At 43.2% G+C, this 24,545-nt stretch overlaps 1 protein-coding gene across 1 annotated transcript in view; it reads right to left on the reverse strand.

The window, feature by feature from the left end:
* Edem2 (ER degradation enhancer, mannosidase alpha-like 2) overlaps positions 1–24,545 on the reverse strand; it is a 170,119-nt gene that overhangs the window by 43,682 nt on the left and 101,892 nt on the right. Inside the window, exons 13-14 of the mRNA XM_037414120.2 lie at positions 9,608–9,732; positions 1,926–2,085 (exon numbers count right to left, since the gene is read on the reverse strand). Of these exons, the coding sequence (XP_037270017.2) occupies positions 1,926–2,085; positions 9,608–9,732 (285 nt within the window). The remainder of the gene's footprint in view (positions 1–1,925; positions 2,086–9,607; positions 9,733–24,545) is intronic.

The raw sequence follows: 24,545 nt of genomic DNA on the forward strand, positions 1-24,545 counted from the left end.
GAATGGAACGAGAACTCTAGAAAAAATGAAAACAAAAACCAGACGGAACTTATGTGCAAAGGTGGCAGGAATTTCTTCGCCATGAATGGAGAATGGAAACACACTTAAGCCGAAATCATTAGTCTATTCAATGCAAAAAGTCCAAAAGTGTTCTGCGCTTTCTGGTCACAGCAGCACATCGATTACAACACTTGCCACATATACCATAATGCTTGCTGAAAGCAAAGCCGTACAGAAAAATGAAAGCTTTCATGTGTGTACAGTAGACTCTGAACAATTCAAACTCAAAAGGACCTCAAAATTTTGTTTGAATTATCAGAAGTTCTCGGTAACTAATGCTGCAATGCTCGTTTCTCAGGGCTACCGCAACACCCGAGACAGCTCTACATGACTGCCAGTAAATTTTGCAGACATAAGCAATCATACTGGTACTTGTTATACAATGTATGCCTGTCGTTAAGGGACGAAATGCTATGCGTCCTGCAACAACCAATGGTCCCTTTTAAATCTTAAGATGCTTTTCCGCATGATATCATTGTACTGTGGCGAAAGTAACTTTTGAAGCGTTTGGCGCTGTGATAGGCCAAAACCATACAGACCACTTGGATTTTCTTCTTCTTCAGTCAGTACGCAATTGTTGGCACTTGACGTGCCTAGTTTGGCTGTTGGGTAGGCAGGAAATTAGCTATGTTTGCAACAATCAGTCGCATAACAATGAGAATGTTCTGCTAAAAGCCACACAGACAGCAGGTTTTTCCATGCGTGGGTGAGCAAAAACTTCAAATAAAGGATTTAGAGCAATGGGGCAGTTTTAATTCAATAGGTTTAAAATACACCAAAACATAATGGGCCATCCAAAATTTAAGATTTGTTTGAGTTAAGCAAAACTTTGAATTATCGAGAGTCTACTGTAATGTGGCAACAACGGCTGTAAATGCTCTGTACTTAGAGCAAAGGTGAATTTATTTTTTATCGTAAGAATGAGGAAGACGGTTTGGCAGCTAGAGGTATTTAACATTTGATTACAGAAGATCAACACATGGTGTACTAAGGTGACACATCACATTCCTAACATTTTACACAAAAAAAGAAAACACATGAAATCTCATTTTCTAAGCCCGGCAATTATGTATTTTAGCTCAAAAGAAGTAACACCCGTGTGTTTCAAGCGGGCAAGTGAAGTGCACTAAGAAAGAGTGCACTTCTGAACTCTGAGTGATACTTTGGGATATGCGCTGTTAAACGGGAACAACGGCAACAGACAGACTGTGAGCATGTTTTCTGAATATATATATATATATATATATATATATATATATATATATATATATATGGCACAACGGGAGCGTTGTCAACAAGACTAAATATATTTATTTCCCAACAGTTTCGGGAGGGGTCCTCCCTTCATCAGGGGATGAGTTATACCTCAGGGGATGAGTATAACTCATCCCCTGATGAAGGGAGGACCCCTCCCGAAACTGTTGGGAAATAAATATATTTATCCTTGTTGACAACGCTCCCGTTGTGCCATATCCCATACCTTCACGAAGACTAACTGGCCCATTGAATTATTACTCCCACTATATATACATATATATACGTCAGAAATATAATTGTTTTACAATGATAAACACAGACAAAGTTATTGCTTTCTCACTGAAAAATGCAGCAGTCTCTCATACAAGCGTTGCAAAGAAAGGCTGGCCAAGATGCAACAAAGTGCGTTCCCGAAACGCACTTCAACCAAAGTATACCCTTTTATAAGCGACACCTCACTTAGGTTATTCAGATTTGATAAAGCATACTTTAGCCAAAGTGTCCATGAGTACACTTAAATATCTTGTCTGCCTGACATGAGTTTAAGTAACAAAGTCCTTTTGCATGCTGCTTAGTAAACTGTTTTTTATTTGTCATTCTCGACTCACCATGTCGAAGTGAGTCCGATTTATGCGTGCTAAGCTGAGTGGGAGAAGATGGGCCTCAGTGGTGAAGACAAAATGGTCCAAGTCTAGGGGCAGATCCTCTGGTGAGGCGAACAACAGGTACAGGTACTTGAGTGTCTCCGCTAGCACAAATGAGTCCATCCTGCGCATATGCAATCAGGGAAGCATGCCATAAAGAAAGATGAAGTACTGTGACTACGAAAATAGAGAGATATGGGGGAGTCTCAAACTTTCTGACGAAGAAACTCGCCAGCCTTTCGAAACAACTATGGAACCATGTTTGATCTCCTTTTTCCACTGATCTGCTCAATAATATATTTACTATGAATGCCACAATGCATCGACCGTATGGTTGCTTACACACTGTCTGAAACATAAAAATTTGAAAACAAAAATAGCACAAATAACTGGATCACTTAAATGAGGCAATCAGCGTATGACTCTGTGTCATTTCATCCACTGGCATAGCCAGGGGGCAGGGAAGGACTGACTCATCCCTGAAAATTTCCACTTTGGTGAACATATATAAACATACACGGATAAAAACACGCACACAAACAACATACTATATACATGTTAAGTGTTTTTCCCCCCTCCCCTTAAAAAAATTTCTAGCTATGCCCCTGTAGTTAGAATCGTGCTGCAGCCACAGACTACACCCCTGAAGCTTCAGTATGATACCAGCTAATATCAGCCAGGAATGTTCCAAAAAGATATATACTGGATACCACATTGACCTCAATGAAACCTTATACTGGTGCAGTTCTTACAGATTGAAGTGTGAAAGTTTAGGGTTAAGTACTGCACTTGCTTTCATTTCCAAAGTCTACAGTTCATGTCATATCATATCATATCATATCAATGTAATCTTGACTCAAAAGCTAATGTTACATTACAAACATTACATTTAGCAGCTAGATTTGAAATAGCATGATGCACTTATCATGAGCTACTGCTGACAGTAGTCATTATACTAATAAAATGATGTCATATAAATAAGCATGTACTGTACATAATTAGATGACCAAGACCAATGTAATTTTCTTTATCTCAAAATAGGAAATTTTTCTAAACTGTGATTAGTCCAATACTTGGTTACAGTTTACCTACAAAAAAAATTTAAATATTTCTTTTGGGGCTTAAGTTATACTTGAAAACTGGTACAGAATGCTCAGGAACATCAAAGAAAATTAAACACAAAACAAAATTATTTCCACAATGTTCTTGCTTATTTAGTTAATTTCTGGGCTACGAAAAAAGCTTGAGCGAAAGCTTGGAAAAAAAAAAGTGTTGGCTGCACTTTTTAGTATACAGTAAAAGCTTTTTAATTCGAGCGAACATCCTGTCACATCTCTGTGTATTTCTATAGGGGGAAACTCAATAATAGAACGCATCGGTATCTACAACGGTTAATTCATACTGGAAGTCCCCGGTATTCACCGCTCCTTGAAGAAGTTAGCCCAGACTGATCACAATGTGCTGCAACACCGAACCAAGCCAAATTTACAAGAGATTTAAAACAACAAAACTTCAGCATTTCTCTGATGAGAATGCAGATACTGTGCTGGAGTTGTGATGGAAGAAATGCAAGCAAATGCAAATTATTGATTTCTTTTCATTTTGATTACATTAACTCTGTCATGTAATTAAAGAGTTTTGGAGCATATATAGTGTCGTATATTTTGATTTGACGGCTTGAATGAATTTAAATGCTTGTTTCTGGGGTGTCACTGACTGATGAATTAATAGTTCACAGTTAGAGCTCCATGAACTATTTCACGAAATCACTTGCCAGAAATATGCAGTAAAACCTAATTCACAAAAACAAGACCAGATGTGGCTTTCTGGGTTGTGCCCGCCCAGAGTGGCGTTCATTTTAGTCCCAAGCTGGTAATTCCAACTCCGATTCATTCAAACAATTTCACGGTTCTCTTCGAGTTGAAATTAATTAACATTTCACTGTATGTCATCCCCATGGTTGCTAGGATCAAGGTCTGCCAGGGATGTAAATATGAACAGCAAAGATAGTGCTAACCAAAAACATAGATGCACTCACCAGCTCTCAACAAAAAAACAAGTTTTATTGTTTGCAAATGCAACAGAGAACATAATAATATAGTGCTGCAGAGATGGATTTTTGCTTCTTGGCTTTTTTTTGTCAAACCCTCAGCAAATAACAATACTTTCTAAAATGCAGTAAAAGAAATATTTGGTGTTTCTAAACAAACTCTACAACTGTTCAAATACAATTTAGGCACAAAACATATTCACTTTAAGTTTTAAGTAATCAAGCATAACTATTAAGATGACCAATCACACATTAAAAAGCAAATAAAAGTAATATTTCCCTAACAACATTTCATTTATCCATAATGTACAGATCTGTTTTTAGTTATAGAGCATGTTCAATTTACTCGTGCTTATGTTGGAACATTTAAACCTTGTCATAAAATATTTTAACACAGGATCAATTACTATAGAGGTTACCACCAACTAGCACAAGCTTTACCTCTTCCTCGAATTTTGTTGATTCCGTCCACCATTATTTAAAAATGTTTTTTAACAAATATTTTTAAATCTTGTGTGATATTTGTATAAAAATGTGCACCAATTATTTGTTGTATACCTTTTTTTTTTGTACTGAGCTGAAATAGTTGAAATTTGGCAAATTAACCAAGCACATGCTTGTCACACAGACTGCTCTTCATTATCCACAAGCAAATAAAAGGGGAATGCTTTGAAAGTAAAAACATAACATGTTCGGCTCAGGGGTGACAATGGTCTTAAGACTAAAATATTCATAAAAACATTTTTTTTTAATATAGCCTTTTGGGAATCCACATTCATTATTCTGCTTAAAGAGGCCCTGAACAGGGTGTCTACCAATTACATTTTTCCAAATTCCCTGACTTTTCCAGGTTTTCCATGACCATTTCAAGCAAATTCCATGACCGGTACGTCTGCTTGGAAGAAACTGCGCACTAGAAAACAAACTCCTGAGCGGTAAAAAGAAATTATGAGGCGCTCATATAAAATGGAAACCATGCTGCTTTATTGCATTCCCTTGTCTGAAAGCATTTTTTACAATAAATAAAATATTCAAAGACACAATAATTGTCCCTCGACAAACAGAAAAGCTTGTTTACTTGCATCGGCAATGCCTTCACTGTTTCAAGGATTCAATCTCTTGCTGCAGCATGGAGACCTGAAGCTGTGCGTCTTCCATCAGTTTTTGCTTCTTTGATTCAAGCTCTTTCACAAGAGCCGCAGTCCTCTTCTTTTTCCTTTCAGCATCCAATACATCCAACCGTTCCTTCTTTTTCCTCTCCAGGTCTTCCTTCCATTTGATGTTGGAACTTCGAACCATGTCTATCATCTTGTCTGTTACGTCAACTTCTGCAACACCACCTGCTGCAGACACCTCATCGTACACTAACCTTTGTGCTACAAGTGACTCCTCCTTCATATTTTCCACAAGACATTCCTTGTTCACTGAAAATCCCCGCTCCACGGAAGAATTTCCATGTGAAATGCACAGCACAATCTTCACAAACAGCAGTAGCTCTTCATGAGAACTTGCACAGAGTTCCACCCACAGCTTCTCCAAGCGCTCTCTTGCACGATCAAATTTTCGCAAACGCACTTGTGCAGTGCTGTTCGAGCACACTTGTACATATGATCTACTTTCTCTCTCTCCTTGTAGGCCTGTAAGGCGCCCATGCTCTATAAGTACTTCAAGTGCAATGTTTAGCTGCTTCTGGCCAGCTTCCACAGAAGCGGCACAAACTGCTGGGTTTAAGCAACTGGCCCCCCTTGTCAGCTTGTATTTCAGAGGTGATCTTTCGATTATCTTTGCTGAACAGGCCTTAATAAATAAGATGCATTCTTTTTTGACACTTACCACCGCAGTGCGAGATGGTTTAGTGATCTTTCGCAACTCACTTTTGGCGGCAAGGCCTATGTCAAAGGCAGCTATACCAATGATGGTGTTTGGGTTCTCCAGATCAATTTTTATCAGTTTTGAAAATGTGCCTGCAGCATCCAGCATTTCCTTTAGCACGATTCGTCCCAGCAGTGACCGCAACAGGCCGTCCAGTGCTGTTGCAAAAAAAGGTAGCATCGGGACGTTTTTGAACAAATTGTACAAGCTTCTAAGAAACACTACTGTGTTCCACTTTGTCACATTGTGGCCAGTTTTAAATGCACCACTCACAACGTGCAGTCCGCAGGTTTCAATGTCCACAATATTCCGATTTCCATCAAACGCAGAAAACTCTTGCTTCAACGACTTCAACAACTTCAAATTGACGTTTGGACCATCCATCGAAAGTTGAAGTATTTTTGCCGGCTCAATGTTCTCAGTGGCCTTTTTGAAAGCGGCAGCTAAATCTTCTGCGCGAGTGTGTCCTAAAAAACAGGACGTCAGGTAGCGGGTTTTGACAACGTCGTCAGCTGGGTCCCAAAACCTGATCAACACGTCCATTTGCTCTTTCTGAGCAATTTTGTTCAGGGACTCGTCAAAAGCCACGACCACGTGTGGGACACTATGCAGCTTTGATAGCAGCCTGTTTCGGAAGTACGGGGCTATACCGTAACAAATTGTATAGCCAACTTTGTCCTTACCAAGTTGCAACTTCTTCGCGACGTCGCACGTGGGGAACATGATGGGAAAAAGCGCCGCTGACGCTGCTGCTGAACGAAACGATCCATGGGTCGCTACAGTGTTCAGACACCAAACAACTTCTGCTTTCGTGACGCATTTTTTGACCAGAAACCCATTTAAGTATGCCTTCCCGTCAGGCGCGACGGCCACCGGTTTAGCAGGCACGCTTTCAGCACTCGTGCTTGGCACAGTCGATACACATTCACTCGTAGTCGTAGCAGTCACGGAACACGGCAAGTTGGGTCCAGCACCGAAAAACGCACGGATGTTTGTCTGGGAAGCACTTTGCACAATGCTCACAGCAGTTAGGTGTTTTTTGCTCACAGCGTGACTGGAGACAGCAGCGATGCCCATATTGCTAAGCGAGAAAGTCTTCTGGCATGCTGCACAGTGAGCCTTACTTGTATCGTTCGGCACTGCTCTAATCCATGAGGCGTGCTCGGATATTTCCGCGTTCACCCAATCAGGGTTAAACGAACACTTCTTCGCAAGAGGCATAGCAACTCACTGCATGCTCACGGCATCACAAGAAGAATGGCAATATGGCTGCAGCCCAGGCATCTTGATATGTGGATTGGATTGGATTGGATCCGATCTGGATTACCATATTTGCTCTACTACTGTTTTTGTATCCCAGTCCAATTTACGCACCTGTAAACTACACATTTCAGTAAAAAAATAATTACGACTCGCATATTCTGTGCACCTTGCCCTCTGCTGATGGCACTTCCAGCCTAACCAGAAAACCCTCAAGCCGAGCCGAGATCGCGGCCAAGACAAACATGCACAATTTTATGCGCGTGAGTAACGTTGTACTCGGAAAGTAGAAGCGCCAGCTATGCACTGCTTTTTTTTAACTGTGCTTCTGCTTAGCTGTTCTGTGTGGTTTAAGAGCGATTTTTAAAGCTTTGATCAATGCTAATGAATATTTTCGTGACGATCTGAAAGACTACAGTCAGTTTCCATGACCTGGCCGGATTTTTCAGAAATTCCCTGACTTTTCCCTGACTTTTCCAGGCGTGTTCAAATTCCCTGACTTTTCCAGGTTTTCCAGGTTTTCCAGGTTGGTAGACACCCTGCTGAAACACTTTTTCAAGTAACCATGGAATGAATTAACTGGAAGACCTTATTGCCTCATGAATTCAATGCCGCAAAAATAAAAAAAAAATCCTCCCAGTACGAGTCGAGTTGCAAAGATTTATCGCATGCTACGATCGCGTTCACTCTTCTCTCGTCCTGACAAAAGCACTGGAAGCTAAGCAGAGAGAGATGGCAGGGGAAAGAAAATAGGTCACATGCACCTCGTGACCTTAAGCACTTTTCCTTTGTTTTTTTTTCTTCGAATGTGCAGCTTTTTCCGTGTGACCGCGCTCAAACCCGTGGACAAGTGACGGCCTCTTGTGGCGATCTCTGTGTAACGACCGAGTGCACCATGTTCAAATCAGCCAACGGTTGATAGATGGGTTTTCTATGAGTAATTTTTGAGCGTATTTCGCCATTTGTCAAGGGAAGAGAAAGCAATTTTTAGCTGACTTTGATAATTTATTGTGAATTTCAGGCCACGTGCTGCGCTATAATATTAGGCTCGCGTGTTTTCGGGAGCCTCTACTACCGATCGGCTACGTTTTTTGACTATGCTCAAAAAGTGTTGCAGGGCCCCTTTAACTGCCAAGTTTCCTATCTCTGACATTAACATTTTGGCTGTAACATCAGTATAAAAACATGTAGGACACTTAAATTTTTTTGCCCGTGTCAATGCTAAAACAAGTACATTCAATGATTCCACATTTGCAGTATGCTGCTTGAGGATTCACCAATTGCAGCTAACTAATGTTTCGCGAGTGTGCATGTGCACACACATCTGTGCTTCTCCACAATGAAATGTCACACTTGCTTGTTTTTTTTTTGTCTCAAAACACTAATTTTGCACACAAGGCAAAACGTTTACTACTCTGTAAGACAGTAGCAGTGTTGGAGTCTCGACGGCGTTTATTAGGCTGAATCGCCTGATCAACCCTTCGAACGAAGACGACGTTTTTCGTGGTGATGACTATATACAGATGAAGAAGATGAAGGTCAAACGTTGTCAATATTGTGCAATATATTAGTGGCCATCACAGATAGAATAAAAATTCTTTTTACTGCATGATGCTAAGGGTTTGGAGCACACAGCCCAAAAAGCAAATTTTATTTATTTTGGTGTCAAGTTTTTTAAAATTTGCCTTTTGTGTGACCACTGCATCACCATGTTCATAACAATAGAGTTTAATGTGCTCTAAAGTAAGAAATAATCACACAAAAATAAAAGTGCTTTCTTTGTTGTGAACCTTGTGCTTTTTGCTGTCGATGCATATGTCATTTGCCTATTTTTATGAGATAATCACTTCCCTATGGTAGTAATAACAAAATATATTGTCTCTTTAATTATATATGAAATAATAAGCTTGCAGAAAAAATAACTGCATCTTTAGAATCAGGAGACAAAACTAAACAAACCATGCCAACTATTATCGAATTGGGTTCAGAAACAAGTAACGGGAGCTTTAATACCCATATGTCAACCTCCTAAAAAAATACACCTGGATCGTCATGCCAACAACAGTTATATGACAATATGTAAAAAGAGACTGTATCCCCGAATCATAGTTTAAAATGTACAGCAACAAATAAAATACATTTTCTGCATGTTTTATTGCATATGTTAAATCCCTTCTTTATAAACTACTCATTATTACCATGAAAAATAAAATAAGAAGAGTTAAAAATGTACTTTACAAGAATGATTCTAAAAGTTCTGCCGGGAGTATTGGTTAGAACACCAGCATTTTATGAGCTCCATGTGACTGCCTACTAATTGGCGCCTACTGTGCCTACTTACTAATTGGCAGTCCTTCCCTGCTCGTATACACTTGCGCAGGGTTCTCTATGCGTGGGTGGGGGGGGAGAGGAGCCAAGTTTTGTTGCCTACACCTTTCGCAATGCCTCCACCATTACCACCCACCTGTCCTCATGTGTTCCAGTACGAACATCCTTGACTGCGGCAAATCCACAGGGCACTCTTGCATGCTTCTGCAATGATTCCACCACTTTACGGCCAGCTTCAAGGTAGTAGGGATCCCCTGTTGCCTGTACATTAAACGTGTAAGAGAAAAAAAGAGAGAGATTCAATCTTTTTTCACAAATATAAAAGCAAGTACAAATGACAGCAAACATTTAGGGATATTTTAAATACAGTACACACTTGGAAGGGAGTGTCCTTACTGAAGGAGAGTGAACTACAGACATTTGTAACAATTAGGATTATTAAATAATTATGGAAACACAATTACTGTGCAGAAGTTGCCAGACTACTTGAACAGTACACAGTACGAATAACAGACTGCTTATAATGTAAGTCAAGTGATGAATATCTACACTATAAGTGATACTGCACTACAGACGGAACATTTTGCAAGGGCTGCACAAGTGCGAAACATTTTCAGCAAGAGCCACATGTGACTCGGAACCGAGGCACACGGCAGCTAGTTTGCATGTTTAAATTTTTGGATGTTAAAAGGTTAACGTTTGAGAACCCGTTTTGTCAAATAGATGAATTAAGGGAAAAAAATAAGCCAACAAAGAAAGCGCAATCCTGGAAAGTCCATGACTAACTTTTCTACATGCATGATTTGTTGAACTTAATTGTGGAACCGCATTACACAGAAACTATGTTGAATGATGACAGATATGCTGCGTGGTGTGTGATATCTCATTCTATTGCTCAGGTGCATCCGTCGTCGTAAACAGGCAATCATTTGAGGATTGTACATACACTACACACCCTTGCTCTGGCTGAATATGCAAAACATCTTTTCCAAATTGCAAAAAATCCCTCTCCAAATTCAGCCACTGCAAAGAGTAATGTTCACGCAATATCAAACTATAACTTTGCACGCAGCCGCAGCACACCCATTAGACTTAGCCTGCGGGTTTTTGTATTGTCATTCTAACCTTGCTCAAAATGACGACTGAGTGTCGAAGAAATTCTACTGGCCCTTCCAAGTATGTTAGTATGCATACTAACAGCAAAGGCAAAAGTTTCGAGTCATTAAAACCATAAAACTTTTAAATTTGCAGAATACCACCCATACGAAATTGTACATGAGACATCTGTACTCTCATCAACACAACTGGGTCGTTCCATGCCAAATCATCCAGCGTTTTTCCGACCATCACGAATATGGCTGAAAAAACTTCCACATGTTTCTCCAAGTGCAAAACTTGCCCTGGTCATTTATTTCCATTGCTAAAAATTTTCCTCCCTGTGTATGAGAGTCTGTAGTTTGGTGCCGACTGAACTAAAAGGCGTCATACAATAATTTTTTTCAAAAGACGTTTTTGGAGTGCTATCGATAAAATGGCAGTTCTGACAAGTTAATAAAGTGATCTAACTAAAAATAATGATTTAATTATGTATATCAATTCTTCGAAGGCTTTTCCCATGAGTAATATTGAATAAAGTTGCCGAATTTTTTTCTGGGAACATGACAAGCTCTAAGGACGCAAATAAAGTATGTACTGGTGGCCTGTTTGAAAAATAATTTACCCACTAAAGTTATAGCAGATAGTCTGAAAAAAAAAAAAAAAAAAGATGTGAATGTCACTTTTTTTGGGTGGGGGGGGGGGGGGAAGCCTTGTATTCAGCATAAAAAAACTTGCCTTGGTGGTCGGACTAAAAATATGCATAATATCTAATTTGAAAGCTCTACATATTAGCTAAAAATTGGTGAAGTTACTAGAGGGCATTATTTTTTAAACTTGAGATATATTTTCTTGAAATTATGTATCTCCACCAGCTTTTTGCACACGCAAGTCAAGCGGCATGACGCACTCGCAAGGGCAATCTTCCGCAGAATGCCATTGACCTGGGATAAGAACAGCAAACTTGGTGCTCTCTACAGAGCGATTCAATTGGAAATGAAGTTATCATCTACATTCCATGGCCAACTGAGGGGCGCCACAATGAATGTAGCTAGAGTGTGGAGACCAGTAGCGTAGCAAAAAAATATTTTGCGGGTGGGTGTGGCGTGTCAGGGGGAAGGTGATTTCGGTCACACGCTGTGCACGTTTGTATATGTGTTTGTATGTGTGCACGTATACTATATGCACATGCACAACTGAAAAATACCTGGTCTGCAATGGGGGAGGGGGCAGTGACGCAGCTTCTCCTGCCTTCCTGGCTACACCGCTGGTGATGACCAAGCCGTTAAAAAGTATACAGTATGCAATAACATGTTACGCACAACATAAAGGTGACTGTCGGCTCGGCTATCAGTTCTTAATTTAAAGTTGTTTTTCATTTGTGTAGTCATATGACAGGCTTTGGGTCTCAAGGAGCAAGGCTGCTCTCCTGAAAGACGGAAAAATAAGAAACATTTGTATTACGATAGCGTTCATCAGTGTACTGCGTCAATGCTACTAGCGTGCTATAAGACTTATGTACTGAATATGATGTAACACTTTTATTAAGTGTATAAAACACACCTTCGGCATTTGCAGAACTCCCCAGGAAAGTTAAATTTCTGATGATAAATCTCTAAATCTGCATGGCTCATCTGGAAGTCACTACACTGATTCTATTTCTTGTAGTGCCCCTCATTTGGCATTGGAATGCAGATGATAACCCTATTCCTATTTCAATTGCTCTGTAGAGAGCATAAAGTTTGCCTTCTGTATCCCAGGTCAGTGGGATTCTGCTGAAGATTGCCCTTGTGAGTGGGTCATGCCGCTTGAGTTACCTAGGCAAAGAACTGGTGGAGATACATAATTAAAGAAAAAAATGTTTCTCGAGCACGAATAATTGGGCTAGTTGGTATTGGTTCATCTTTTAACTGAAAAAGGGCACACCCAAAGACACAGACACTACAACAGGAAATTCTTGGAACAGGCGCTCTTGGTTTGTGCAATTTCCTGTTCTAGTGTCCATGTCTGTGTGCATGCCCTTTTTCAGTTAAAATATTTCTCGAGTTTAAAAAATAATACCTTCTAGTAACTTCACCTATTATTAGCTAGCACATAGAGCTTTCAAATGATATATTGTGCATATTTTTAGTCTTACCACCAAGGAAAGTTTTTTAATGCTGAATACAGAGCTTTTCCCAAAAAGAGTGAAACTCAACAAATTTTTTTTCAGACTATTTCCTATAACTTCAGTGCGTGCATTATTTTGAATTTGTAGCATGTCAAACAGGCCACCAGTACATATCTTATTTGTGTCCTTGAAGCTTGCCATGTACCTAGAAGAAAATGCCAAATTTGGCAACATTATTCAATATTGCTCATGGGAGAAGCCCTTGAAGAATGGATATGCATAAGTAAGTCATTATTTTTACAGTTAGATCACTTCATTACCTTGCCGGAAATGTCATTCTATTGATTGCACTCCAAAAAAGTCCTTTGAAAAACATTGTTGTTTGATGCCTTTTAGCTTGGTCGGCGCCAAACTACAGACTCTCATAAAGAGCGAGGAAAATTTTTAGCAATGGAAATAAATGATCAGGACAAGTTTTTCACTTGCAGAAACAAGTGGGAATTTTTTCAGCCATATTCGTGATGGTTAGGAAAACGCTGAATAATTTCGCATTGAATAGCCCGACTGTTTCAGGTAGCAAACCAAAGAGCCGAACAGTGGTAACGCACACACTATGCAAATGTGCGCATGCGCTCCATGTGGAGCGCATGGTGCCGAAAAGCAGTTGGAGCCAAAACTGAGAAAAAGCTGCTGTCCGCTTGGCAACCACCCTTATTTCTCCCACAGCACGCCTACAATCCACTGCTGCTACAGTGTTTCTTTATTTTTCGTGTTTTTCTCTTTTTATTTGTTCACTTCTGGTTTCCTGAATCTAGACTACTTCCAAGGTATTTTAGTCATTTCAGAGTCACAGAGAATCACAAAAAAAGACTGTTGTAATAAAAATAACCCCAGCTCTGAGTTCTTTACATTTGTTTTGGCTCATCACCTGCACGACTACTGCTTCACAATTCTTTAGTCAACATATTCACCATGCCAACCCACCAGCAACTAATCAAGGTCACTGAAATGATGAAAAAAAATATATATATATATTCCAAGCCATGTTGAAAGCCTGTAAGGTTGACACTATAACTAAAACAGTTTGTACATATATAAATTCAAAAGGGGTTGTTTTTTGGCTGCCTAACAAAAATATAATACAAGCTAAACACTTAACTGACAAGAGTCTTTTGGGCATACAGAACATGTTTACATGGAAGTGTTTTATGCATAGGTTTACCAAGACTTTAGCTATATATTTCCATCACAGATGTGATGTTGATAAAATGGACGCCAAAGTATAAGAAAGAAAAAAATCAAAAGAAAAAATCCAGCTGCCAGGAATCGAACCTACGACACTCGGACTGCGACAAAAGGTGCCCGGCACTTTGCCGACTAAGTTACTCAGGTATCATGAGAGGCTGTAGCGCATGTATAGACGGGGACGATGGATGTATGCACAAGACAAACACTGAACTGATACTTCATTCTCTGATGAACTAATCTTATATGGACCCAACAAGCCAATGAAAGTAATTTTAGGCCAAGCACCAAACAAAGAATAAAGTAAGAAAAAACCAACACTTATCATTTTTTGTTGCACACTGCCTAAATCTTTTCAACATTCGATTGATATGTTGGGTTTAACGTCCTAAAACCACCATATGATTATTAGAGACGCCATAGTGGAGGGCTCCGGAAATTTCGACCACCTGGGTCTTTTTGACATGCGAAAATTCTATCTCCTTATTGGATAAGGTCATAGAAAGAGCTCTCATGAAATTTTCTTTGCCATAATCAATTTCGTAAGCTTCTATTAACTTCAAGTGTCAGCTGATCGTTTGCTTTTTTGATTACTGAGCACTGCCCGAAAAGCGGTTCACAGGCACAACTCCTGCAGTGTATCAACAAGTGGCCAGATACAACTGTCTTTCCAACAAAATTCTTGTGGTCCTTGAGCTTGTCATTCAGACACCTACCAGATTGTCCAATATACCTTTCCCCGCAGGTCAAGGGTAGTGAGCAGACTACACCTTCTTCATAATTAACAAACTGCTCTCTGTGTTTTTTGGTGTATCCCTCTTTTATATTGACATCATGCACGACACTCCACATGCGCACCTCATCTCTCTCACACATTCTCTTTTGCAAGCTGCTCTTAGTTTGCGGGGCTAAGAGGGGTGGGGCAGTGTTGCCGTCTGTGAGAGGTGGATTGAAGTAATGCGTCATGACACTTGCTAGTGCTGATGATAATGCGATTTGCTCACAACATAGTTAAAGCATGGCCTCCGAGATGAAGCGTCTCTGTGGCCTCGCTAGCATTGGAGAGTTAGCATCATTGAAGCCTTTTGGGCTTTATGTTCCTCGCCTTCTGCTCCGTGTTAGCGTGTCCCAGTCATTGTTGGAGTAGTGAAGCTTCCGCATAACCCAATGGTGTTTCTGCGCCGCAGACTCCTTCAAGTGTGACAGCAACGATTAATAAACTGCTGCAATAAGAGCCGCAGAAAGGCAACAATGTCGATGAGCAAATGCCGTGCCTTCGTGGAGCGAGTCAGAGGTCGGTGGGATGAGGAACGTCTGCGTGTGTTCATAGTTCAAGGAACGAACCTCTCTCTTCCATCGGAGAGCGCATAATGTGCAGGTATGTGTTGACAACTTCAGCTACCACAACGGATAAAGCATGATCATGGGTACAAGTTGTTGCAATGAATATGAGCCACTAGTTGTCAACATGGGAGCATCCACATCAAACGGTGCTGCCAAAAACCTATAAACCCTGTGCAGGCTTGCATATATCACTACACAATGCTGCTGTGAAGACATTTTCACTTTCGTGTAATACTGATTTCTATGACAAAGAGGCCAGCTATGTTTTTTTTTTCACTGCTACAAAATCCTGATTTAACAAAGTTGAGTGTCCATTCTTTATGACTTTTTTTTTTAAAGGGACCCAATATATTCCAATTTAGCGTTGACGCGCGTGCACACTGGGCACAGCGAGGCTACGAGGCGCGACCAGCGTCCGTCAGCACGGCCCGAAAACAACAGGGCCGAAATGCGACATGCTGCGTTTTGCGCCGATGCGTTACTCAGACAACACTGCGTCTCCCTCTTTTCGTGACGGAGGGACGCCAGATGCGCTGAAACGCACATGCGTCAAAGCAACGCAGCGTGGCGCACGCAAGACCGGCGCTTGGCATGGCAATGCCAATGTGACGCGACGAAATGAACGGCAGCGAGCACACACACCGCGTCACGTCGAAATGTATTGGCGCCTTGGCTGTGGCATGTAGTCATGTTCTCGCATGACACGCATCTCATGATTATCATGTTTGTACCAGTCACATATCTTCGTCATTCATTGGCGTCACGTAATACCAAATTTGGCATGTGTGAAGCTAGCCAAACGGCCGCGAGCGCATCATGAGCGTGGCATGTAGTCATGTTGTTACATGACACGCATGTCGTGATTATCATGTTTGAATGTGTCACTTACCTATGTCGTCCGTTCATGTCGCGTAATACCGAGTTTGGTACAAGTGAAGCTAGCGAAATGGCCGCCAGAGCATCATGAGCGTAGCATGTAGTCATGTTGTTACATGACACGCATCTCATGTTTATCATGTTCGTACCAGTATCATACCTTCGTCATCCGTTCACATCCAGTAATACCAAATTTGGTATATGTGATGCTAGCGAAATGGCCGCAAGCGCATCATGAGCGTGGCATGTAGTCATGTTCTTACATGACACGCGTCATGATTTTTATGTTAAGGTCAGTTGCTTGTGTTCGCCATGCAATCATGTCACACCATACAAGTTTTGCAACATGCCATGTGAACGAAACCAATGCAAGAGCTGCAGGACCATGACATGTAAATCATGACATTCATGACATACGTGTCATAATTTTCACGTTGTGACTAGTCAAATATGTTCTTCATACAGTCATGTGATGCCATACCTAGTTGGATATTGATACCATTATAGAAACGGCCAGAAGAGCTATAAGTCGTAGGCGGCTAGATAGATAGATACGCTCAAAGTCGCCGAAGTTCGCTAAGAAATGCTTCGCATTTAAAACTACTACTCGCGTATTCTGTGTACCTTGCTTTGACAACGAGTAATGACAACATTGCAAGAACAAAGCCGGTCAAATTTTCTGTCTTTCTTTTTCTGATGAGCACATGCATGTTTGTAATTTATGTCTCTGGGCTCTGACACTTGAAGTGCCACTGAAGTCCTCGGACGGCTGCAATGAACGCTGAGGACTTAAATTGCCGACGTTTGAATATGTGATGGCAAGAAGGAATCTGTCAAGGTGCAAGAGCTACCTTGATTCCACAGATGAATCACGGATGTCGGCACGTGACCTTGATTTACGCACCCTTCTGTGGATGTCATGCTAAAGAATAATTACAGATTTATTTACACAATCTCATGAAATTGAAATGAGAAATTTATCTCAAGTTATACAAGTGCTACCGTTGAAACTCGAGCCATCAGCAATAAGTGTGTAGCTAAGGATGTTTGCATCACCAATAATAATATTGTCACGGGTATAGAAAGGTACCTAGACACGGGTGCATAAATGACGCAGACGGAATGAAGACGATGTTGTTGTGGGGCTGTGTCTGAACTGCCCTCTTGTCCTGCATCCTTGCATACTGTGTGCAGTGTTAGCCCACCCGGCGTTCACTTATTAAGTACTCCACGTTACATATTTTTGGTGGAAGTGCTGGGTAACATTCCGACTCTGGATCTCCGTAGCCGACGTCAGCTTCGTCTAGCCACGATGCCTGAAGGCAGTGCGCCGTCCGTTCAGTCTACGCCTGCTCCGCCACCTGTGATCCCTTCCCATCTTCTCGATCCAGGTACATTTTGCGGCACCGACACAACTGACGTTGACGAGTGGCTCGCCTTACACGAGCGCATCAGCAAGCAATACAGGTGGGATGACACGCTTATGCTGGCCAACATCATCTTTTACCTGCGAGATACTGCACGCGCCTGGTACGAGACGCACGAGGAAGACCTAACGAGTTGGGACGTGTACAAGCAGAAGTTCCGTGACTTGTTGGGCTGGTCAGTTGCTCGACCAATGGCAGCCAGGCAGGAACTCGCGTCAAGAGTTCTATCTTCCACCGAGTCGTACGTCACCTGTATCCAAGACTGGCTCGCCTTGTGTCGGAAGGCCGACAAAGAAATGACCGAACTAGACAAGGTCAGGAACGTGTTGAAAGGCATAGCTGACGATGCCTTCAACATTCTGATATGCAAGAACTGTACTACCATTGACTCAATTGTCAGTGAATGTCGGCGGTTCGAACAAGCCAAAAGCAGAAGAATCACTCAACGTTGTTCCCGACTCCTGAACACCACTGCGACTTCTTCCTGCGAGGATCCTGTGGCGCCACGTCCATTTGTGAATCCTCCAAACATCACAAGAATTGTCCGCCAGGAGCTGGAAGCCATGGCTCCTTCTGCTTATCAACCCCCTGTGCCTGACAACTCGGCCCCAATATCTCTTATTTAGGGAGTTGTGCGACAAGGGTTTGCCAACATGGGTGTTTTAGTTCCCCAAAACTCCAGCGACACACCGCAGCCCATAAATCCTAACGCTCACTACCACGCCGCCCCACTTGTTGCTGCTGCCGCGTCGCTCCCGCAGTTCTCATCGCGCTACCGAAATCCATATGAGTGGCGCACACAAGATGATCGACCGATATGCTTCTCTTGCCATCGCGTTGGCCACATTTCCCGCTACTGCCCCAACAGATGGCCTTTACGGCAACGTTTCCTAGACGACCACCGACAGGATCGTGGGCAGTATTCACCACCTCGTTTTGCCGATGACCGCCTTCAGGACCTGCCACCTAGCCGTTCTACGCAACGCTCCGAACCATCCCACGCCGATGTCGTCGCCCAGGGAACCAGGTCCAGCCGCTCGACGTCGCCTCAGGGTCGCCAGCCCCGCTCCTATGAATGCCATCGCTCTCCGTAACCAGCGTATTCTGGGCAATTCTCGGGAAACTAACAGATGCAGCTCCTAGAGGTGGCGCTGCATTGACAACTCGGACCGAAAAACCACCACTAATTTCAGACGAAATTTACTTGGTGTTATTATTGATAGAGACTGGTGCCCACATATCCGTTATGAGTTCACGTCTTCGATGCCGCCTGAAAGAAGTTCTTACCCCTGCCATGTCTGCGACTGTGCGAGTAGCCGGCGGCAGCCAAACATCAGTTCTTGGTATGTATACTGCCCGCGTCACTGTTGCCGGCCTTCACACTTCAGTTCTCTTCGCTGTTCTAGATGCTTGCCCACACGACGTGATTCTCAGCATTGACTTCTTGACTGTGCATTCAGCCCTCATTGATTGTTCAACCGGCACTTTACAGCTAGAGTTGCCTTTGTACTCTGATGTCCCTCCTGCAGCTCGCACACGGCTACGGTCCGTGGAGTGTCTACGATTACCGCCTCAGGCCGCTGTGTATCTTTCTATGTCGCCGTTCCCACCTGTTCCTGATGGCGACTACCTGGCAGCTCCTTTCATTGACCTGACCTTTTCCCGGAACATCATACTTCCTCGTACTACAGTGAGGATTAGCGACAACAAGACGCTTCTCCCTGTGCTCACTCAACTTCTCCGTGTCGACCCAGGTCATTCCTCAAGGTATTGCCTTAGCAGAACTCTCCACTCTGGAGCAATGTACAATTTCATCTCTCACTCCTGACATCAAGACCGTAGCCGAACCTGTCGCAGCCGCACAGAATAGAGCTTTCCTAGACAAAATGATATCAAACGACCTGTCGCCGTCCCAAGTTGAAGCGCTCCATGGTCTTCTATTTTCTTACCTTGACATTTTTGATATCGACGACCGTTCCTTGGGTTGCACAAGCGTCGTAGCCCACCGTATCGACACTGGCGATGCCAGTCCCCATCATAAGCGTCCTTACTGTGTGTCTCATTCAGAGCGCCAAATAATCCAGAAGGAGGTAGAGAAAATGCTCGACAGACGTCATAGAGCTTTCAACCAGTCCTTGGGCATCACCTGTTGTGCTTATTAAAAAGAAGGACAACACCTGGCGGTTATGCGTCGACTATCGCCATCTCAATCGAATAACCAAGAAGGATGTCTATCCTCTACCTCGAATTGATGATGCGCTTGACTGCCTTCATGGTGCCAAGTATTTCTCTTTCCTAGACCTACGATCTGGATATTGGCAAATTTCAGTCGATGACTGCTAAATGTCGACGTGCCAGTGCTATCTAGACGATGTCATCGTTTTCTCGCCAACCTTCGAAAGCCATCTTCCACGCCTGTCGGCCATCCTTGACGTTTTTCGCTGTGCTGGCCTCCAGCTTAACGTGTCTAAGTACACCTTTGGGCACCGTCAGATAAAGCTACTTGGCCGCCTTGTTGACGCTGCCGGGGTACGACCAACCCTGATAAAGTCCGCGTGGTGCGCGAGTTTCCGGTCCCACGTTCCACGCAAGAAGTCCGCAGCTTTTTGGGACTCTGTTCGTATTTCCGCCGTTTTGTCAGCAACTTTGCGGAAATTGCTCGGCCCCTCACGTATCTCCTCAAAAAGAACGTGACTTTTTCTTGGCGTGAAGACCAAGAACATTCCTTTGCGTCGTTGATTTTTGCGCTCACATCCCCACCTGTGTTGGCTCATTTTGACCCAGCCGCTTGAACGGAGCTACGCACCGACGCAAGTGGCCATGGCATAGGGGCAATACTCGCATAAATGCAGAACGGCACAAATTGTGTCATAGCGTACGCCTGCCACCTACTTTCTCAATCAGAAAGGAACTATTCAATTACTGAGCGAGAGTGCCTGGCTCTCATCTGGGCTATCGCAAAATTTCGTCCGTACCTATATGGACGCACGTTCGCAGTCATCACAGACCACCATGCGCTCTGCTGGCTGTCAACCCTTAAGGATCCTACAGGAAGACTCGGGCGATGGGCATTGCGATTGCAGGAGTACACGTTCTCTATAGTGTACAAGCCTGGCAAGCTTCACAGCGATGCCGACTGCTTATCTCGACACCCTGTTGATCCACCTAACTCCTCTGAGTTAGAAGCTGATGCCAACATCCTAGCCATAACAAATTTTCTGCAAATAGCCGACGAACAATGCCAAGATCCATCGCTGCTATCGATGATTGACAGTCTTCAATTCGGCTATAAAGACCCTTCACTGAGCCTATTTTTTCTTCAAGACAACGTTTTCTACCGCCGCAACTTAAAGCCCGATGGCGCGGAACTTTTGCTCGTCGTCCCACGTCATCTGTGCAAGGAAATCTTGCAAGAACTTCACAACGCCCCAACTGCCGGACATTTAGGCGTCTCCAGAACCTATGACCGCGTCCGCCGACGGGTATTCTCAAAGGGCCTTTATCATTCCGTTCGCCGCTACGTTGCAGCGTGTGACCTGTGCCAGCGTCGGAAGAAGCCTACGTCTCTAACTGTTGGTCACCTTCAACCTATTGAAGTCCCAGCCGAGTCGTTTCATCGTGTGGGTTTGGATTTGTTAGGTCCCTTCCCAATATCGGCAATGGGAAACAAATGGATAGCATTAGCTACTGATTATGCCACTCAGTATGCAATTACGCGAGCGCTACTGACCAGCTGCGCAACGGACGTCGCAGATTTCCTACTCTATGACATCATCCTTCAGCATGGCGCACCTTCTCACCTACTCACGAACCATGGCCGCTGCTTCCTGTTTCGTGTGGTTGCCGACCTCCTTAGATCCTTCCTCAGACCAACGGACTTACTGAGCGCCTCAACCACACACTGACGGACATGCTTGCTATGTATGTTTCTGACGACCACACCGATTGGGACACTCACTGCCCTTCCGTTCGTAACCTTCACCTACAACTTGTCCAGCCATAAAACTGCCAGCTACTCACCATTTTATCTTCTCTTTGGCCGTGATCCCTTACTACCTTTCGATACCCTGCTTGCGCATGACCTTCCGTCCACCACTTCGTATGCACGAGATGCCATCTCCATTGCTCTGATTGCCCGCACCAGGTTCTCATCATCCCAGAGAGAACAAAAGTCGCTCTACGACAGCTGAAATAGGGATGTCGATTTTTCTCCGGGCTCTCTCGTGCTACTGTGGCTGCCATCCCGTCGTGTCGGCCTGCGCGAGAAACTTTTATCGCAATACGTTAGGCCTTACCGAGTTCTGCGCCAAGTCACACCTGTCACCTACGAAATTTCTTCTACTACGAACCCCACTGTTACATCCAGAAGTGACATTGTGCATGCGTCTCGCCTGAAGCCCTATCACAGTGACCCATCCGTCTAATAACAGCAGGTTCTGGGACGATGCTTTGCCGCCCGGGGTAATGTCACGGGTATAGAAAGGTACCTCAGACAAGGGTGCAGAAATGACGCAGACGGAATGAAGACGAGGATGTTGTTGTGGGGCTGTGTTTGAACTGCCCTCTTGTCCTGCATCCTTGTATACTGTGTGCAGTGTTAGCCCACCCGGCGTTCGCTTATTAAACTCCCCGTTACAACAACAACAATAATATTAATAATAATAGTAATAATAATAATAATAATAATAATAATAATAATAATGATAATAATAATAATATTAGAAGGAATGAGTAGCCGGGCAAGCTCCGGCTGATGGCAGTTATAGCCTAGACAAACCAGACGGCCTTCAAGCCGAGCCAAAATCGTGGCCTAGACAAACATGCATAGATTTACAGACGTGAGCAATATTGTGGTTTGAAAGTCAGATATGCCGTGTGATGTGTAGAAGCAACAGACATCAAAATAGAGGATGTATCAACATAAAGCTAAGGAATGCTTTAGCCGATATGAAGGACAAGTTGCCGAGCAGAAATTTCCTTGGTCTAGTTTATGCCATAGACTGCCACAATTGTGACAACCAGTACATCGGTGGAACTGGTGGTTTCAAGAAAGGAGTTAAACAACACAAATATGTTGCCACAAAACGACGCGTGGCCTCGACTGCCCTCGCTGAACATGCGGAATCTGCAGACCACGAAACAGACTTGTAAAACGCGTGTGTTCTGGCAAAAAAAAAAAAAAAAAACACCCCGGCATCTTCCCACGGGGGGACTCAAATAAATTCGTCACAGAGTGGTGGGGGTATCGCGTGATTGTTGCGTAATAGGGTATAGTTTGGGAATGCTTATTTGTCATTTTGTCTATTATTTGTATTTGTTGAATGAAGGAGAAGCTTTGCCTACAAGGAGTATGGGACACTGATGTTGGGTTGTGCCTTACTACAGGTTAAAGGTACTGTTGCTTCCATCGCATCTACTCGAGTCAAGCAAAGCATCAAGCCAAGTAAAAGCCAAGTAAAGAGGGCCTTGACTGAATTCCGAATGCCCAATCCAGTGCCTACATATACGAGGTGGTTAGTGAATGGTTGTGCAGCACAAGCAGTCCGTTTTTATTAGCAGACGCTGCCTGCGTCGGCCTTGCGAGGGGAAAGAGAGGGGGGAGATACAGTTGGCACGAGACGTGAACATGTGCAGTAGGGGTGTAAACCAGTGGTTTTCAAAAGGGGGTCCAGGGACCCTCTAGGGTCTGCGAAGCCATTTCTAAGATCTGCAAAGCCCCCACCCACTATTTTTACATTTTTTATTCTTTTACATATGCAACTCTGTTTAAAAGCGACTGTGCCATGTATTGAACTGTCCAAAATGAAAGGGCATACTTATTTGATGTTTTCAGTAGCAATAAAAGGCACTTGTTTCACGCTATAATTGTGTTAATTTACCTATGCAACCCCCTACCCCCTCTCCAAAGGGTCCCCCACCACTTAAACCAGTCCACAAGGGGTCCCCGACACATCCATGGCTGAGAACCACTGGTGTAGGCACCACCGCCGTCGCTGGTTTTGCGAGTAGGAGCCACTATAAAGTGCTCCGCATCTAAAAGAAGCTTGCATCATACCTACACCTCGAATCTCAATACTGACGACTGTACATACGCTGAGAAGGAGTGAAAGGATGCTTCTGAAAATGTACTCTAGCTGCTTACGTCACGTATTTAGGCGTACTTAAGTACACTGTACCTTTCTTATGGCTTTTGTTGAGAACGAGGCTCCCTCCCATATCGGGTGCTGAAAGTCAGTAAACTTTCTACGGGTTCGTGTATCCTTTTGTATTTACACTATGAAGCACGAGTTTTGCAGTCTTTTTTTCTTCCACATGTTTTCTAGCAGCTCACTGTAGTTGCAGCTAAAAGAGCGACTTTTTAAGCTTTGATAAATGGTGATGCTTATTAATGTGACCGTCGCACGAAACTGCTATCAGTTTCCATGATCTGGCCAGGTTTTTAGATAATCCCTGGCTATTCCATTACTTTTCAAGAAGGGTTCGAATTCCCTGACTTTTCCAGATTTTCCAGGTTATAGACACCCTGTATTCACAATATGAATTGTAATGAGGCTGCAAATGGCACACAGGCGCTATACAAGCCGAGTATTGAAGCACGTTTGCTCATAATCAATACAAAAGTTTCACTTTTCCAGCTCGTCTATCAGATGGCGGTGTCGCCCGGTACGTCCGAAATCGGGTCACGCGGCTCTCCTTCCCCTCGCTCGCACCCGCTGCGCATGCATGAGCCACCGTAGCGTGCCCACCATTGCGAGAAGGAGTCCTCTACTCTTCCCTACTTCCGACATCACAAAATGTTTTGTAACAGCCTCTCCTCAGTTAGAGGGAAAAATTCAAGAGAAGGGGGGAGAAAAAAAAAAGCCAAATGAAAGTTAAAGGAAAACAAAGATTGTCTGTAGCACATTATAATCACATGAAATTAAAACTAGATATGCCGCACTAGCACTCTCATCAGAGGAGTCAGATGCAATGTCATC

This window comes from Rhipicephalus microplus, chromosome X (assembly GCF_043290135.1).
Source record: "Rhipicephalus microplus isolate Deutch F79 chromosome X, USDA_Rmic, whole genome shotgun sequence".
In the NCBI taxonomy this organism is placed as follows: Eukaryota; Metazoa; Arthropoda; class Arachnida; order Ixodida; family Ixodidae; genus Rhipicephalus; species Rhipicephalus microplus.